General features: G+C 44.1%; 1 protein-coding gene across 10 annotated transcripts in view; it reads right to left on the bottom strand.

Moving 5' to 3' along the window:
• DOCK9 (dedicator of cytokinesis 9) overlaps positions 1 to 19,624 on the bottom strand; it is a 307,165-nt gene that overhangs the window by 164,246 nt on the left and 123,295 nt on the right. For all 10 annotated transcript variants that reach the window (XM_075918762.2, XM_075918765.2, XM_075918764.2 and 7 more), the window contains exons 6-9: positions 9,786 to 9,881; positions 7,694 to 7,828; positions 3,992 to 4,166; positions 819 to 886 (exon numbers count right to left, since the gene is read on the bottom strand). In XM_075918762.2, coding sequence (XP_075774877.2) covers positions 819 to 886; positions 3,992 to 4,166; positions 7,694 to 7,828; positions 9,786 to 9,881 — 474 coding nt within the window. The remainder of the gene's footprint in view (positions 1 to 818; positions 887 to 3,991; positions 4,167 to 7,693; positions 7,829 to 9,785; positions 9,882 to 19,624) is intronic.

Genomic DNA, 19,624 nt, shown 5'->3' with positions numbered 1-19,624 from the left:
CTGTGGTCCCAAAAAAATTGTTTACTGCCACCTGTCCTGGCTCTTTAATATACCCCTAAATGTCTTTTAAAACCCCAACACTGGAAGTGCCGGTAATGCTGCTAGGCAATATTGACCTCCCATAGTCTGGGAAATTCTCTGGTTCAGCATCAGTCAGGTCTTGAGGATGCTGGGACTTCGGAGATTCAACCTATACTTCATTTAAATTAACATGATAGTATCTAAGGCTTAGGCTACTAGAAACAATAAATTATGTTACCTTTTCCTTATTGTTACTGTTCTAATAAGCGCTTTAAAATATTTGACTTTCTTACATTATTTGACAATATATGTCTAGTCAATTGACCAATTATTTCTTGGCCAGTCAAATGTCCAACCTTATGCCTCCACAATTATTAAAATACAGGCAGTCCCCGGGTTACATGGATCCGACTTACATTGGATCCCTACTTACAAACGGGGTGAGGCAACCCGGCACTAGCTGCTTCCCCCCAGCAGACCAGGGAGACATGAAGCTAGTGCCCGCCCCTCCCCCCCCCCCCCAGCAGACCAGGGAGACGCGGAGCGGCTTTTCTCAGCAGACACCTCAGCTTGAGAATAAAGGACTGAGGGAAGTGAGGTGTGGGAGAATAAAACTGAGCTCTGGAGAAATGTTTGGCTAGAGTTTCCCCTACAATATGTACCAGTTCCGACTTACATACAAATTCAACTTAAGAACAAACCTACAGTCCCTATCTTGTACGTAACCCGGTGACTGCCTGTAATACCTCACTTCTTTTATTCCAATCACTGATATGAGCTTTAAAAGAATACACTACCTTGGCAATTTCAGGAAGGTAGCTATCTAAACTGGATAATGAGCTCTCCATTTTGCTTTGTTCATCATCTGCAATTACAAAATAGAAAATTTTGAAATTAACAGCTATTGATAAAACATTTTCCTGAAATTATTTCCAGCAAGTAGATTATGACTGTAATTACTACATCAACACTAATAATTTCTGATATCAATAAAAGTAAAGAGGAGACAGCTGTGTGTTACTGACCTCTCTCATGCTAATCCAGTGACTTCTATATTCTTTCCTGTTTGTTGGAGGGTTTAAAGCAATGGTCTCCAACATTTTTAAGTACAAGATCACTTTTTGAATTTAAGTCAATCCAGTATCTACCTCAAATACCCTGGGTCCTACCCCACTCCTTTCTCTGGGGCAGTGACCACCACTTCTGCCTGCCCCACCTTGCATAAGCAAAGCTCCCACGGGGCAGCTTCAAGGTGGAGGCAGGAGCAGAAAAGAAGTGAGGGGAGGGACAGCTGAAGTGTTGGCACTTACTGGCCTCCCAGCCAAACTAGTTAGGATCACCTGTCAGAGGCTCCAGGATCTACCAGTAGATCCTAATCTACTGGTGGATAACCACTGGTATAAAGCAACTGTTGCAATTCCATAAATTAATAGTTTGTACCTTCTTTTCCACATGGACACCAAATCCTTTACCTAACAGTACACACAGGTTTAAAGTCGGATTAAAGGAAGGACTTGTGAACATGGAAAAGTTGCACTAATAACTCCCCCTCCCTCCCCACCCCAGGAGAAATTATTTGTGTTTGTATCTAAATTTACATGCTTATCTTGCTCCCTAAATCATAAAATTCAGACTGTTTTCTATTTGACTTAACTATTTTGGAGGGCATACTTATCAATGCAAGGCTCATATAGAGGAAAGGTCATCCTGATACAGCTACACCTTTTTAGTTAGTACTTCCACTATTATCTAACATTGCATCTATTCACCTGCTTGATTCCTTGCACACACTCCACTGATCCAGGGTCAAATGGATGGGCCTTCTCCCGTGGGCTGAAATGCTTCTTGAAGAGGACCCAAATTTTTTATTCATGAGTCACATTCATTGCAAATGTATCACCACAACTATATTCAGATTTCCATGCATAAATGGCATGGTCCGCCAAGAACCAGCTCAAATATACAATAGAGCAAAAAGGATCACAGAAATATAACCTGAAATACCATCATCCACTGAATACCATCATCCATTACCAAGAATTCACAGAAGTCTAGCAATAGCCCTTGGCACCCTGGGGATATGTCTACACTACAGCGTTATTTCGAAATAATGCGTCTACATATAAAATGCAATTTGAAATAGCACATCCATATTGAGTGGACTATTAATCGAAATGAAGGATGGTTGGAACCAGCTCAGGCAGGGCATCGGGTCAGGAGTGTCTTTGTGTGGCTGCTGCCTGAGGCTTGTGCTTAAAGGGACCCCCCCGGACAGCCAGTTCTCAGGTTTATCTGCTTGCTCATCTACCTCGATGAGGCACAACAAAGCATTTTGTCTCTGTGCGCTTTGGTTGCCCTCACTTGGGACACCACAGCACTCTGCAACATAGAGCCAGAGCTGCCCCTCTGGCTGTTGCTGTGAGCCTGCCTGCACTTTCTGCAGGCTACCATCCAGGAGTTCCATCGAGGGGCTGTCAGTATCCAGGAGGCCTTGCGGGAGAGCTTCCACCCTGAGGAACACTAAGAGCCTCCTGGTCTGCCCCACTGGGGCTTGTGCCTCATTCCCCCCTTACGTCCTTCCACTCTACTCCCCCCTCAACCTCCCTTCCTGATGTAAAATAACATAGAGGTATTTTCATGAACACAAACTCTCTTCAACAAAACGGGGGGGGGGGGAGCGGAATGCAACTCTGGTGAGACTGGGGAAAGGAGGCGGGACAGGGGGAGAGAGAGGGTGGGAGAGGGGAGGGGGAAACCTGGGAGGAGAGAGCTTGAAGGGAGGAAGCAAGAGGAAGAAAGGGGAGGGGAAGCTCAGGGCTCAGGACTGGGGGTCATGCGGGACCAACTTGATTTTCATGCGAACCTGCTCCTGGATTCGCATGTGGCCTTTGGTGGTCAGGCTGGCAGCTATCCTGCCATAGAAGACTGCGTTCCTCCATCTGGTGCAGAGAGCATGGATATTGGGGGCATCCCCCCAAACCTAAATAAGGTCCATGATCTCTGCCTTGGACCAGGAAGGCACCCGCCTTCTCCGGGCCCTGGCAGGGTCCTGGGAGCTGGCAGTCTGCTTCTGGGGAGAGGTGGAGGGATGGCTGCCAATGGCTTGCTGGCTCATATTTCGATTTTATTTCGGAATAGCAGTTTGCCTGTATAGACGCTATTAAAGTTAATTCAAAATAATGGCTGTTATTTTTAATTAACTTTGATGTGTAGACATACCCTGGGTTACCCACACCGAGTATAAATGTACTTCAGGGCTACTCAACGTTGGAAGACCCAGGGAGCCACAGTGATACTCACAGCACATGCCGAGGGCCGCAACTTAATTCTGGTTGTATATACATGCAAATATATGCAAACAGCTTTTCACACATATTGGCATGAATACAAAGATTAAGGCTAGACTACCCAACACACAGGCCACATTTAAGTCAATTCTGTGGATATTAATAAGATGCAATATTTACCCGATTTCCACCTGATTTGCACTTTTAATGAGAAATGACAGTGCAGGAATTTAACTACTAAAACGCGTATCAACAGAAGACCATTATACTGACTTGGGGTTGTGGAGTGTGTTCCCTGTGGAGGTCATGTTCAAAGGATCCCACCCTTGGGCTGCGTGTTGAGTAGCCCTGATGTACTTAGATACAGGGCTGTGTTGTGTGGACATAATATGCTACCAATGTACTAGCTTAAGTAAGGTCATGAAAAGCAGCGCATTACTGATTTAGTTATATTGTTTTAATTAAATCTTGTAAATTATACTGGGGCAACTTTTCTTATGAAAATGAAGCTGAAATAGCAAACCTCATTAATTTCATGAGGACAGGATAAGGACTATGATCTCTACTATTACAGGAAGTGGAAACAATGAAGTCACTAGCCACCAAACATGCTTAGGATTTTACCTACATCAGTGTTGCCCAAATACATTTATTATACAGCCACTAACAACAATATTTCTTACCATCGTGAGAGTCCCCATTTCTTTTTTCTTGCATTGCAGCTTCAAAGTTTAGTTGGAGAATTTTGTTTAAAGTAGCTATCCATTCCTCCATTTCAAGTTCACTGTCTGCAGCTAGAAGATAACTACTCTTGTCTTGCATCTTGAGTTCAAAAGCAAAACGTTTCACTTTGTTGTTCTGCAATAAAATAAAATAAGTTTCCATATTAGCCAAGTGTTTCCATTTCCCCTCTTCCTGTAAACCAGGAGCGGAAACTGTCTTGCATGACATTATGTGTGTTCACCGACGATAAAATATATATATATATATATACACACACACACACACACACACACACACACACACAGCAAGTGTCATTATGTTAAAAATTTACAAAGCTTTCTTTTTTCTGCGCTCCATCTTTAGAAATATTTTTACTGCATAGTGACAGTCTAAACACTAAAAGCAACTTTATCTAGGTTTGTTTCTCACCATCACCCAATTTTTCATTATATACAGAACACAAGCACAATAGACAAATGTAGCATTAAAAATCTCAACCTATGAGTATTTGTTTAAATTATGCAAATGTCTAAGTAATAAAATTCTTACGGTAAAGTTTCTACCTTTATGAGTGTCCCAAGATCAAAATTCAGAAGTGTGAAACCACCTCGCTAACAGTTTAGATATGAAGTCCTCAACACCCTAGCAAGTTAAGACCAAGAGGCGTGATTTGTTATGACTAACTTTTTGAATGGCCTTTTTCTGGCTGCCCTTATCTATAAGCAATGTTTTATGGAACTGGTCCTGCTTCCTCACTTTTCCAAATCAACACAAGCACACTGTTCTGTAATTATAGTCAAGACTTCATATATTCTGTGGCTAGTTTCATATGCATTCTGCTGAAACTACCCTTAACTCTCTGGTGCAGTCAACGAGAAATTCCGTGGCAGCTTTAAATTTTTAATTAAAAATTTAAATTTGATGATTTCAACATGAATACAAGTAACACAACTGGTACAGTAACCTTGGTTTTTTAATACTAGCACATTTACCTAGCATTGCTCAAGTCCTTAACTGATTTTTTTTTTTAATGAAAGGAAAATGTACATGCTCTACGTAAATAATTGTAAACTTCAAAAAGCAGTGTTATTTTGGCTCTCAAACAGGGATTGTTAAATTTTTTGTCTAAATTTTTAAAATCGAGTCCACTTTTTTCTTAATCCTAAATCTTAACATTTGTTATGTTTCAGAAAGGGCTATAGTCAATTTGGTTTCCAATAACATAGTCTTCTAGTTTTCAAATCTTAAGCTTTGCTTTATCTGTGCCAAAACAAAGCAATACTCCAGTTTTCTCTGAGTTTAACTGATAACATTAACAGGTAAGCACTAGCTTATTGGTTAACCGGTTAAACCCTAACATCCCTAGTCTGTATCTGCAAAAATTCTTCTCTGAGACTTGTCACAATGCAAGGCACTGTATTTAACCATATGAATTGAAAATCCATCAACTTCATGAAGAAACTTGCACAGATACAGACAGACTGACATTTTCCTTTCCAAGTGCAAACTAATGGACATCAAACCCAATGGACTGAAAGTGAAAAATCAATTACAATCAACATACTGCACAAACTATGTGGCTAGACTTTACACAAACAAGACAAGCCATTTATAATAAGAATGTTAAAATGAGGTTATTTTACTAATCAATAGAATTTTTATCCACTACTTAATTAGTCAATATGCAGCTGGCTCAGTTCTGGCTTGGGCTGGAACCAAACCCCATTGCAGATCTGCAATTTAAAATGCAATAAAAGCCGAGGGGACAGATTTGGTCTCGGCATGAGCCAGGACTGAGCTGGACTGTCTGCCCAGCCAGCAGTAGCCCCTGTCTGTGGAGGGTCCCAGTGGACTCCCCCTCCCCCCCCCCCCATAGACAGGAGCTGCTGCGGCAAAGCAGCCAGTCTGCTGCGACTGATATAGAGACAGGAGGAGGATGAAGGGGGAAAATGCAAGCAGTTGACTTGACTACCTGATAAGCCTAGGCTTATAAGGTAGTCGATTAATCAACTACTTGCTTACATCTCTAATTTACAACACACACTTTACTGTCCTTTTTCTTTGATAGAGAAGTAAACTAAACTCTTGCATGTCACAGAGGACTACAAGAGTGATACCCTTAATTCAGCCAAATAACCTGTCAATATATCCAACCAGACACTTAGCCCTGCAGAATAGCCCATTCTATTTCAGAAATTCTCTCTTTGACTCACCACCCCTACGGATATGATACAGTTCGGTAGTGATCTGGAAGCCTATTTTTACCATCTACAACTCAAGGAATATTTCCAGTACACCACTGAATATCGTGCAGATCCACAGGATACTTCCTACCAACACTACAAGAATTCTGCATGAATTCTTCCTGTTAAAATAACAATATGGACTTATCCACAGAGTGCTTCCACAGATGTGCATAGGCTGACACTGAACCAACGTGACCACATGCCCCATAACTGCAGCTGTGCATAATGCAACACTATCCACAGCCTCAAAAACAACTATGACATTATACTCAAAGACTGAAAAAGGAGGTTCAGTAATTACTATGAACAGATCAGATCAGCAGTTCACAACCGCCAGTCCGTGGACCACTGGCTGCCAGGCTGCGGCGGCTGCCAGAGCTGAAGCCAGAGCTTTTGGCGGACCAGCACCATTGTATTTGCATGTTCATTATTTGCACAATGAATATGCAAATAAAATGTTACCAGTCTGCCAAAAGTTTGTGAATGGTTTTGCCGGTCCACTCCCGCATCCTCCACAACCCAGCTGGCCCTTGCACAGACCCCATTCCCACCCACATACAATCCTACAACCCAGATAGTCCTTGCACTCCCCTGGCCCGCCCGCCCACCCACCCCCTGCAACCTAGCTGGTCTCTGCAACCCCGACTGATATCTCTGTAAGTTAGCAACCCCTGATCCAAAAAAGGTTCCCCACTCCTGATATAGGAAATACATATACAAAATAATCTAGAAATGTATCCTTTCCACTAAGGTTATTATGTCTAGATTCAGTATAATTATACATTAAGAGCCTAAAAATCCAGTTGTCTCCAGGTCTACTCTGCCTAACAAAACAGTTACATGCTGTACTTTAAACATATAACACAACTCCATGAAAACAATCCTCTGGCACTTGCTACTAGCAAAACATTTTTGCCAAAGAACTTACTTGATATCTTTTGCTTCAAACATTTTTTAAAAAGTAAAAAGGTCAAACTGAAGCATCTGGAAGGGTAGCTGGGAATCTGATGCAATTCCCACAACTAAAATCCCACACAAGAAGCTATGAAAAACATTTTACAACCCATATAACTATATAAAATGTAACAGAACTTAATTTTATGCTTTCATTAATTTTTCATGCTTTCTTCAATTGTTTGCTTTGCTACTTGCCTCAAAGTTTTTCCTTATAAAGATCACTTAAATCAGTGACCGTGTCCATTTTCAGAAATAACCACTTGGAAATTCAAAACACTGTCTACTAAATCCAACTACTTTTCTTCCTAAAATACCATGCAACTTCTTGCTTATGTTACTATTTAATACTATGGAGTATGTATTTAATAATTACAACATTGAGGAAAATTATGTTGATTTAGAAAAATACTCCTCTAATAAATTCATTCAATATGCAAAAGACAGTACAATTATATTTACCTGAACAACCCCCATACAAGAATCCAAAAATATCGATCCTTTTGGCTCTTTAGATATTTTCTCATCTTTGTAGAAATTGAGATTATACGATCCATCACCAAGTTGAATCAAATGGAAAAATCTTCTTTTAAATGACTAGTAAAAAACGTATTGTTAAAAGACATTTCAAAATCCATATGTGATTTAATTATGCAATACACCATCAGTACAGGTAGTTTAAAAATAAAACTTTCTTTTTTCTGTTTAATCTCTCACACACACACACACACACACACACACACACACACACACACACACACACACACACACACACTTACATCCATTTAACTTTCCAACACGGGAAAGGTTTCTTATATACCGATAGAAGAGACGTTGGAGACAGCATAGAATCACAGAACACTAGAACTGGAAGGGACCTCGAGAGATCATCAAGTCCAGTCCCCTGTCCTCACGACAGGACCAAGCACAGAGATCATCCCTGATAGATGTCTGTCTAACATGCTCTTGAATATCTCCAGTGATGGAGATACCACAACCTCCCTAGGCAATTTATTCCAGTGTTTAACCATTCTGACAGTTCGGAATTTTTTCCTAATGTCCAGCCAAAATCTCCCTTGCTGCAATTTAAGTCCATTGCTTCTTCTCCTATTGTCAGAGGCCAAGTAGATTTCCCCCCCTCCTCCTTGTGACACCCTTTCAGATACCTGAAAACTGCTATCATGTACCCTCTCAGTCTTTTCTTTTCCAACTAAACAAGCCCAGTTCCTTCAGCCATGCCTTACAGCTCATGTTTTCTAGACCTTAAATCATTTTTGTTGCTCTTCTCTGGACCCTCTCCAATTTTCCCACATCTTTCTTGAAATGTAGTGACCAGAATTGGACTGTACTCCAATTGAGGCCTAATCAGAGTAGAGTTGAGTGGAAGAACAAATGACTTATGAATTTATGAATGATCATGATATTGGTTGCAAGTTTAAAGGTATTTATGACAGCTTCAACACTTAAATACTAACATTTATATAATGTGCTTTATACATCATGATATGAATGACAATGTATTTTAAGACATTACTAGAGAAAGCACATCATGCAGTTCCATTTCTCTCTCAATAGGTCTGTAAAAAGGGCAAATTTTGTACAAATAAAATGTCACAAGTTATGTCAGCTGCTACAAATTGGATCTCCTTTGTCCGGCACCTTCGGGACCCAACTGGTCCCAAACAAGAGGATTTCCCAAAGAGGGGAGATCCTTCTCAACATAGCCCAGGCTGCCCTCAGCTAGGACTCGGGCCGAGCCCCACTGCTACGTGCCTGGCTATGACTTCCCAGGCTGGAGCTCCGTAGCTACCAAGGCTCGGTGGCTTCTAGGGCTGCCAAGGCTCCATGGCTACCAGGGTTTCTGGGGCTGCTGGGACTCTGCAGTTGCTACCACCTGCCAGCAAGGGCCCGAACTCCCTAGTGTGCCCCACCCCCTTATATCTGGACACTGTGGTTGAGGAACATCTGTGGTCCTGCCAGGCTACAGATGTTGTTGGACCAGAGTCCCAGCTAAGGGAGGTACAAGCTTGTATTTCTGTAGGTACCACCTGTAATCAAAGTCAAGCTGAGTCCCCATTTCTTTCAATTAAGCCAGTAATATAAACTGAAGCTTAGTTAACTGTCAGCATAATGTGGTGCTAATAAAATCAAGTAGAAATAATTTTATTTTAAAAATAAAGCAAATTGGACCCAACACACAAAAGGGAGGTGACCTTAATAAGACCACTCCGTATTACACAGTCACTTTTCTGATCGTAATTAAAACTTGCAGTGCAGTTCTAGTCAAGTTAACTGTAACAACACCTAATTCCTTAACAGACAGTCTTTGAAAAAGACTTCAAGTGTCTTCTCTGTTGAATATAGTGAAGGGATGGGTAACATTTTAATTATATTTTGCTACTATAAAGTAAGAAGAAACTTTCCCTTCTTAATCCTATGCTCTTTTTAACAAAAGCATAGTATATACATATCTACTTGACAAAGAACCACAATAAAATATTAAATATCCATAGAGTCATTTTTTGAGTATGGCATAGAATATTAACGAACTTACCCGCATAGTTACACTGATTGCACTATTCATATTGCCTTTGTATAGCCATCCTTGTTTGGTTATCCCACCCTTCTGAGATCCTAGAGATGCTGCATCCTTAAAAAAAAAAAAAAAAAAAAAAAAGTAAATAAATAAATACAAAACACCACTGTACAAACTGAAACTGCTTTCCATCAACAGTTATTATAGATTATTATACCTTCTTATGAATTTTGATGTCATTTTTGACAATTCACCTTACAATTAGGGTAAATTTGTACCCCAATCATCACAATAATCTTTAATTCTCCAATTTATTATTTTATACTGTTGCCCATTACCATTTATCTAAGCACCTTTCACATAAAATCAGTTAGCAATAGTTAAGTCCTTAGTGGATTTCATGAATCCCCTGATGATTTTCCATTTTAAAAGATACAGAAACTATGTCTGGATAAGATTTTTTTAATTTAGTTTCAGGTCTAATTTTATGTTGTTTTGGGAAGAGGGAATGTACATCCGTGTTGCAAAAGTCATTCTTCTTATGGTAGAAAGTCTTTATCAAAGAGGAAGAAGGTTTTGCAGTGTTTCCTAAAGAAGATCAAACCATGGATTCACTTAGTTCCTCTGGAAATTCATGCATAGGATGATCTTGTCCACCAAAAATGATTTGTTCCCAGCTTTCACACATTTCGGAACAAAGCATATCAAAGTCCAGCAGAGAGGAGCATAGTTCTCGTAAGGATTCATAGATGAAAATACAAATTGTAAATGGAGCTTGATCTACTAATTGCTTGGAATTCAACGAATATCAGAATTGAACCGGGAGCCTGTGGAGGCACAGGAGCATGGACCTCATTTGTTTTTATAGTTGCACAAAGCAGGAAGGATGCATCTAGAATGCCTTGCAAATTCTTCAGAAATACAAAACTTTAAGTACTGCAAGCATGAATGTCCCAGATGACATCAGGTGTCACAGTGTAACATGAGAGATTAGGTAGTGCAAATAAACAGAACCCAAGCTATCAAAGGCTTCTGGATTTAAAAACAAAGCCTTAATTGCAACCAAAACTTAATTTTGAGATAGAACATTCAAAGGAGCACAAATGTAACAAGCGTTATATAAAAGTCACTGCTACCTGAAGCTTACATGCTCTTATTCTTTAAAAAGCTCCATTAATGTACATGTTTTTTCCAGCTGGCAGAAGCCAATATGTGTATACATCGGGAGACACACAAAAATGTGCACAGAGGGCTGTACAATTAAATCTTAAACCTGTACATTCATAATGTCAGTCAACATTTGGTTTTATGGTGGTCACGGTTCAACAGTCCCCACAGGACTACAGTTTTCTGTATTGAGAGCGCAGAGCCAACAGAACTGAGATTGGCCCTCTCCCATCAGCAGAGATAATCTGCATCCCCAAGATTCAATCACTTGATTGAAGGATTCTTTCATCAATTTAGCATTGTCTATGGCAAGGGTTAAATCAGCTTAACAACAATATGCAGGGATGCAGACTTTTTCAAACCCATGAGCAACACAGTTGGTTTGACCTAACTTTTCAGTTTAGACCATGCCTAAGTTCTCACCTACAACAACCCTGCCAGCTTTTGCTACATTTCAAAAGTGGAAGCATCGCAAGGAGTACAGGGCAAACGGGGGACTCAAGCAATCCCTTGCTGGCCCTGTGCTCCCTGTATTTGCCCTTCCTGAGCAAGGGGTTCTTATACATTTAAAAAGCAGGAAGCACAGGGCCAGCGGAGGACTGCCTGAGTCCCTTGCTCACCCCCAGGTCTCCTGGCACTTTTGCTTTTGAAATGTAGCAAGAGCTGGGCTGTTGCTACATTTCAAAGGCAAAAGTGCTGCCTATTCTCCACTATGCTCCTCCTCCCCTCACGGAGACAATGTTGGGAGGAACCAGCTTTTAAGCTGGCTCCCCCCAGCACTGGCTCCTGCTCCCACCCTTGCTGCCTCTCTCTGATAGAGGCAGCAAGGGTGGGGAGGGGAGAAGCAACTAATCAAGTCAACTATCCCATAAGCATATGTTTATTGGACAGTCAACTAGTCGCTTACATTCCTACAACAACAACAACTTAGATTTTCCAGTTCCAGGATTGTGTTCAAGCTGAGTTTGCCAATTCATCTAAACCTTGTGATGTTATTGTTGTAGAAACTGAATTACTGTGTGTTCACCTATTACACCATTTGAATGTAAGAGTTTGAACTCAGTCTCCAGAGGTGAAAAGTTTTTACAGAGCTCCATCTGCTAAGTCAAAGGAAGGGAAAATCCCTAGCCAACAGCACAATGCTTTTGCATTGACTATTTGCTTCCTGTTTCCTACAAATTATAGGCTCGTTTTCCCACTGGTATTGTTGTTGCAAGCTAGGTGTGTTTTCAATGATTTTTCCACAGAAAGATCCAAGCTCCAACTCACGAACAGTTTATTGTTTCAACAATCACTTTATACCCTATTTCCATTCCTCACTCTTAGGCAGATTTTAAAATTCACTTACATCAAACATCATTTGTCATCTGCTGGGCCAACAGCTTGAATTATCAAAATCCTTTTATTACTACATAAAAGTTTCTTTCAGATTTGATAGCACTTTTCCTTATTTGCTTTTTGTTCAATGTTTGCATTATTTACCAACTTAATAACTTTGTTTTATACATCCTCTGTAAAATGATTTTCAGAGACAAAGTAACTTTTGTTTACCCACAAAAAGCCTCTTTTGGCCTAAAGGAGAAAAAACTTCTTGCTTTATTTGGTCAGTTTTATCAAGGAAGTTGGGTAATTTTTTCTGAATTTATTTTCCTTTTACTATTGGTAAAGATATTTGTATGTAAATGGACATCTTCTGTAGTGATTGCCAATTCAAATTTTATTACACTACAGTAGGTGACTTGTGTTTTTTCCTATTCCCATTTAACTTTATTAAGAAATACTGTCACTCCTGTAGAAAAGTTTTTTTTTTCTTAAGTGTCTATGCAGTCTTTTTCTGCTTGATCAGTTTAATGATATCTAAACAGCTTCTCAGGTGATGCTAGACCTTCAGTAATATTTATGTCTTATCTCACCTCAAAGAACTATAAAAATATTATTCCCATTTTACAATGGCAAACTTGGGCACAGATAAATTAAGTGATTTGCCCTAGATCACCAAGCACATCAGTGCCAAAGCAGGAATTAAATGTCAATCTTCTGACTTGTATTCTATCTACTGAACTATGATGCTTGCAATATTGTACTACTGAATCTGGTTTTAGTTTGCAGACAGTGATTATTAATATTTTGGAGATTAAAAGGCACTACAGAAGTAGAAAACATTACTATCAGCAGTACTAATATAATAGGAAATATAGAAATGAGTTAGCTTACTTGAAGGCTATCACAATAGTATAAAGAAGTTGCATTCTTTGAGAAATAAGAAGCCATCAGTTTCAGCATTCAACCTCTTAGTTTTTACTATAGTATGTTTTAGAACAATGCAGTGTACATAGTCAGAAAAGTCTGTGTTTGAGGAAAAACATTTTTTGAAGTTTGAAATCTTCTTTAAACCAGTTGGCACTACTGAAATCACTGATTTCAGGAAAAAGAGGATTGGAAGAATAATAAGTAAAAAGGTTTCAGCCATTTTTTATTAGTTCCTGCTTTCTCTGACATTCCCAGGGTTACTTATTTCAATAGTAATTGAAGTTCTTCAAGATGAGTGTCCCTGTGGCATGCTCCATATTAGGTCAATGTGCCGCTGCTGAGCCTCAGAGCAGAGATTTTGTAGCAGTGTTCCTGGGCCCACGCACCAGCAGCAGCGTGCTGATAGGCTGCAGGCTTCGCGCATGCGTAAGCCCCCCCTGCCACTCCTCAGTTCCTTTTCTACCCTCAAACGATGGATTGAGAAGGCCAGGATCCTGAAGTAGAGGGGAGGAAGGGAGGGTTGTGGAGCACCCATGGGGACACTTATCTCGAAGAACATGAGTTACTATAGAAGGGTATGTCTACACTACCCTGCTAGTTCGAACTAGCGGGGGTAATGTAGTCATCCGCACTTGCAAATGAACCCCGGGATTTGAATTTCCTGGGCTTCATTTGCATGAAGCCGGCCGGCGCCATTTTTAAATGCCGGCTAGTTCGAACCCCGTGCCGCATGGCTACACGTGGCACGGAGTAGCTAGTTTGGATTAGGCTTCCTAATCCGAACTAGCTGTTCACCTCGTTCCATGAGGCGTACAGCTAGTTCGGATTAGAAGCCTAATCCGAACTAGCTACTCCGTGCCACGTGTAGCCGCGCGGCACAGGGTTCGAACTAGCCGGCATTTAAAAATGGCGCCAGCCGGCTTCATGCAAATGAAGCCCGGGAAATTCAAATCCCGGGCTTAATTTGCAAGTGCGGATGACTACATTACCCCTGATAGTTCGAACTAGCGGGGTAGTGTAGACATACCCGGAGTAAGCAACCTGCTCTTCAAGAGACAGACATGTCCCCATGGGTGCTCCATATTAGGTGACTACAAAGCAATTTATCTCTAAAGAGGTAGGCACTTTGGATCTGGCAGAAAAGCAGTGCTGAGGGCAGTTGCTCTGCATCAGGCACCTGTGTGGTGGCAGCTGAGGCACCTGTTAACATGATTGGTGCTGTGCTCTCATACTGCGTCGGCAAGATTGTATCATTGCAGGATGGTGCTGCAGTTAATGAGGCAGGTAACTTGAAGTCTGTCGTCTCAGAGCACGATTTAGCGCATGCGCGCTCTTCGTCTCCATTGGGGGCTCCAAAGATGCCAGTGGTGTCATATATTGCTGTGGCACAGTGCTGGCACTCCTCTCGGCACCGGCCGTGAAGGAGACAACTGCTTCAGTGCCGTAGCCCCTTGAGGTGCTCAGGAGGCTCACTTTTTTGATGGGCTTTCTGGATCCCTGCTGCTTAAGTTCCTCGGGCTGCTGGCCCAGATCAGAGGCTGGTCTAAGCGAGTTTTCCAATAAAAAAATAACTTGAGCAGGAGGTCTCTGTCTTTCTGTGACCGTTTTAGCTTTGCACAATGAGGGCATTTCTGAGCATTATATGCTGCTCTCCAAGGCAACGGACACATGTGAGTGACCATCCGAGAGGGGGAAAGGCTCTTTACATGAGGTAGAGCGCTTAAAACCCGGTGAGCCAGGCATGCCTGTGGAAACAGAGACTGCAGGAAGGGATTAAGTAGTGAAAAAAGAAAAAAAAACCTTATACTCATGGTCACCAACCAGTCAAGCGCAACTGACTGGTCAATCGCGAGGCCTCGACCAATTGATCGTGAGGTGTTTGGGCCCCTCCCAATTTCCCCCCACCTCTGAGAAGCCCCACTACCTACCTCCAGTGACAATGGAGGTAGTGCCGGCTTCCTGCGGGGTGGATGGAAGTTCTGCAGCTTCGCGCCACTTCAGAGAATTCCAGAAGTGCGCTGGCTGCTCCCCTCCCTCAGGTCTGTAGCGTGCTGGGCATGCTGCAGGAAGGGGCATTGGCTCTGGAGGAAGAGCGCAGCGGCTTCCTTGAGCTGCAGGAGGGAAAGGGGGTCGGCCCCAGGGGAGGCGCACACATGGGGATTTCGCTGAGCTGCGGGAGTAGGGAGTCGGCCCCAGAGAAGGCACATGCCAGCTTCCCTCCGGGGAGGGGGGGGGGGAGATCCTGGGAGGAGGCGGGTGCAGGGGACTCTCTGCACCCACTGGCACCCTTTTCCCTGCCCTCCCAGCACCCTGTTACCTCTCCCCTGCCCCCTGTTCCCTCTTCCCACTCCCCAGACACAGAACCCTGTCCCCACTTGCACCCTGTTGCCTCTCCCTTGCCCCCGCCACAGAACTCTGTCCCCACTGGTATGCTGTCCCCTGCCAAAGTACCCACTAGCACCCTTGCCCAGTACTATGTCCCCTGCTCCCACCAACACAGTTAGGGCCAAATTAATGAAGTCTGGTGGGGAGGAGGGGTTGGAGGAAGGTTTTTTTGCACCTCATTTCTGTGGCCCCAACTGACTTTTCTGTGGGTCAATGATCCCTGACTCAGAACAGGTTCCCTGCCCTTGTCAGAAATAAAGACAATGCAGAAACTTTTCATGTCTGACATAGTATTCTATTTAAAAATGAAGCCTGGCTAACAAACCTCCAATATGGGCCAAGCCCCCATCTGGCCACACAACATCGTAACATTCCTGCACTCCCCTTTCCCCCAGACCCTACATCGGAGTCTATCATACACTGGAACCCCCTGCCCTGAGCCCCTCACATACCCCAACCCAAATTCCTGAACCCTCACATCCAGAAGTCTGTGGCTTGCTTAGTACCCTAACCCTACATCTGACCACAACACTGCCAGACATGGAGTCCCCTCCCCAAGCCAATGTCCCCTTATCCACCTCCTCCTGCATCCAGATTTCCTCCCAGAGCTTGCACCTCTCACCTCTTCCCACACCCAAATCCCTCATTCCCACCCCAGAGCCCACACATCCTGTCTCAACCCAGTGAGGGTATGGCTAAACTGCAGGAGTTATTCAGGATTCCGGAGATATCCCAGAAAAACTCTTCTGCAACCAGGGATGTGTTTGTTCTTCTGCTTCTTTTAGTTGAAGAGCAATCATCATCTTTTGGCCACCCCTATATTCCTCTTTCCACAAGGAATAAAGGGGCTTCCAAAAGAAGGGGTTTTTCTGACATTTGGTCCAGTCTAGACAGGCCAAATGTTGGAAAAACCTCTTCCTACAGAAGAATTGGGAAAAAAAGCGGCAGTATAAGGGTTGGGGATAGCAAGTGATGGAGAGGAGGAGAATAGAGAGGGTGGGGCTTCAAGGAAGGGGCGGGGCAATAGATCTTGGTTTGTTCTGTCATTTAAAAAGTGATCTTGGGTGTAAAAAGGTTGGAGACCACTGCCTTATACTAATCTAATTTTTTTTTAACTAAAAGTAATTAAGCATTTAAACTCACTAACTAATTAAACTACTATAATGAATTTTACTGGTTTTAAGAAGTACAATCATTTAAACGGGAAGCAGTTAGGGAGCACTACTGAGTCCATCTGTAGCGAGAGGTGGTAAAGAAGAAACTGAGAAGTGGGAGGGGGACTCGCGCATGCATGGTGCCTGCAGCGTAACAATGCACAGTTGCTGGTGCATGCATGCGCGGCCCTAGGGACACGGCTACAAAATCTCCGCTCAGAGGCTCGGCAGCGGTACACCAACGTAATGTGGAGCACCCTCGGGGACATCTCTCTTGAAGAAATAGATATACAAGAGCTATCAAACAATTAAAAAAATTAAACTGAATTATCATGCTGTTAGACAATAAGAATACTATCCATTTAAATATTTTTGGACGTTTTCTACATCTTCAAATATATTAATTTCAATTAAGGCTGTAAATTAACATGCATTAATGCCTGTAATTAATGCAGGGCAGAATTAACGTGTTAAAAAATTAATGTGCGGTAATTCTGCCCTGCATTAATTGCAGGCATTAACGCGCGTTAACTGACAGCCTTAATGTGTGTGAGTGAGAGAGAGCAAGAGATATTCCGGTGCAGTTGTGTGTGTGGATGTTCTTATTTTAGAAAAGAATTGCTCTACTCCCACTTTGCTTCAGTGTTAAATTAAATTGAAATGGAGAATATATTCCAAAAAGTGTCCACATAGGCAGTGGTCCCCAAACTTTCGGGGCTGCTGGGCACCCGGGGGCAGGGCCGCACACGTGCCCGGGGTGGGACCACCCATACGCCACTTGCCCGTGGCCGGTGCCACCCATGAACCGCACTCCCGGGGCTGGTCCTGCGCCGCGCACTCAGGGGCGGGGCCACCCATATGCCACGCGTCCGGGGCTGGAACAGCCCATGTGCTGCATGCCCAGGGCCGGCGCCACTCCTGTGCCGTGGGCCCAGGAGCCAGCAGCATCCATGCGCCACGCGCCCGGGGGCGGTCCCAATCACTCGGCGGGCGCACAGATATGGCCCAGCAGGCACCATGGCACCCATGGGCACCACGTTGGGAACCACTGACATAGGCTACGTCTAGACTGTATCCCTCTGTCGGCAGAGGGATGCAGATTAGGCAGGTCGACATTGCAAATGAGTCAGGGATTTATATATCCCGCACCTAATTTGCATGGGTGTTGTAAGCAAAACTCGTGAAGTCATTCTGCTGCTCTACTCTGCACTAGTTAGGCCTCAGCTGGAGTACTGTGTCCAGTTCTGGGCACCACATTTCAAGAAAGATGTGGAGAAATAGGAAAGGGTACAGAGAAGAGCGACAAGAATGATTAAAGGTTTAGAGAACATGACCTATGAAGCCAGGCTTCATGAACTGGGCTTCTTTAGTTTGGAAAAAAGAAGATTAAGGGGGGACATGATAGCGGTTTTCAAATATCTAAAAGGGTGTCACAAGGAGGAAGGAGAAAATTTGTTCCTCTTGGTTACTGAGGACAGGACAAGGAGTAATGGGCTTAAAGTGCAGCAGGGGAGGTTTAGATTGGACATTAGGAAAAAATTCCTAACTGTCAGGGTGGTCAAATATTGGAATAAATTGCCAAGGGAGGTGGTGGAATCTCCCTCTCTGGAGACATTTAAGAACAGGTTAGATAGACATCTGTCAGGGATGGTGTAGACGGAGCTTGGTCCTGCCTTGAGGGCGGGGGGCTGGACTCGATGACCTCTCGAGGTCCCTTCCAGTCCTATTATTCTATGATTCTATGAAAAATAGCCACCGCATTTTGCCGACTCAGCACTGTCAACAAAAAGCTGCAGTCTACAAGGGGATCTGTCGAGAAAGCAAGCCTTTTTCAACAGATCCTGTAAACCTCCATGCAGGAGGCATAAGGGATCTGTCGAAAAAGGCATTCTTTCTCAACAGAGCTCCCTCTAGACCAGGGGTCTCCAAAGTGGGGTGCACGCACCCCAAGGGGTGCGCAAGAGGATCTGAAGGGGTGCGCAAGACCAGGGCCGACTCTCTGCACCACTGAAGGAAGCACGTGCTTGGGGCAGCGTTGCAGCCCACAGGAGGAGCAGGCGGGGAGCCCCGCGGAGTCCGCCCCGAGCTAGGAACCCCGCACCCAGCTGCTCGGAGCCTGCACCTGGCCCCGGGACGCTGGGAGCTCTGCGAGGGCAGCCCCGAGGTGCGGCCCCTTCTGGAGCACTTCCTGGAGGATGGTGCAGAGCAGGCCACAGCCACGGTGGCTACTCCCGGCAGCTGGCTCACTGGAGTGGAGTTCAGGGACTCGGCGGGTGCTGGTGCTCAGCCGCAGTAGGGCCCCATCCCTCCAGTGCCAGGGACAAGCAAAACCTTCATCTGGCTCCTCCGGCCGCAGATTCACCTAGAGGACACCCGCGGCCTGGCGCTGTCACTGCACAGGCTCCCCGCAGCGGGTGCCACCTGTCCTGGCTACGGCGGCTTGGGCTCGGGGCAGGTGGCAGGCACTTTCTCCCAGCCGCCCCTCAGCAGCCGGCTCGACTCCCATTGCGGCTGCCACCGCGGCTACAGCCGCCTTCTGCCTCCGCCTCCTGCACGGTGCCTGTCAAGTGCTTGAGCAATCAGCATCTGGAGACAGCCATCACCTGCTCTGGTGGGAGAGCTGCGATCGCAGCCGCTCCGCCATGCCACCCTCAGCTGCGGTTCCCTCCAGCCGGGAAAGCAGCAGCAGAGAAAAATGGGGACTCCAGCTCCGCAAACTGGAAGGCAGAATGTAGGGATGGGGAAGGGGGAAAAATAGGAGGAATGGATGAGAGGAAGGGGCTTGTGCTGAGGAGTGGGGGGGACAGGGTGATGCTGGGAGAGGAGAGGGTAAGGAAATTGGAGGCTAGAGGGGGGAGGGAGAGGTGCTTGGAGAAGACTTGAAAGAAGGGGTGGGGCATG

This window comes from Pelodiscus sinensis, chromosome 1, assembly GCF_052426305.1.
Source record: "Pelodiscus sinensis isolate ZL-2025 chromosome 1, ASM5242630v1, whole genome shotgun sequence".
NCBI lineage: Eukaryota > Metazoa > Chordata > Testudines > Trionychidae > Pelodiscus > Pelodiscus sinensis.
Note: the sequence above shows the minus strand (reverse complement) of the source record. Positions and strands in the feature narration are given on the sequence as shown.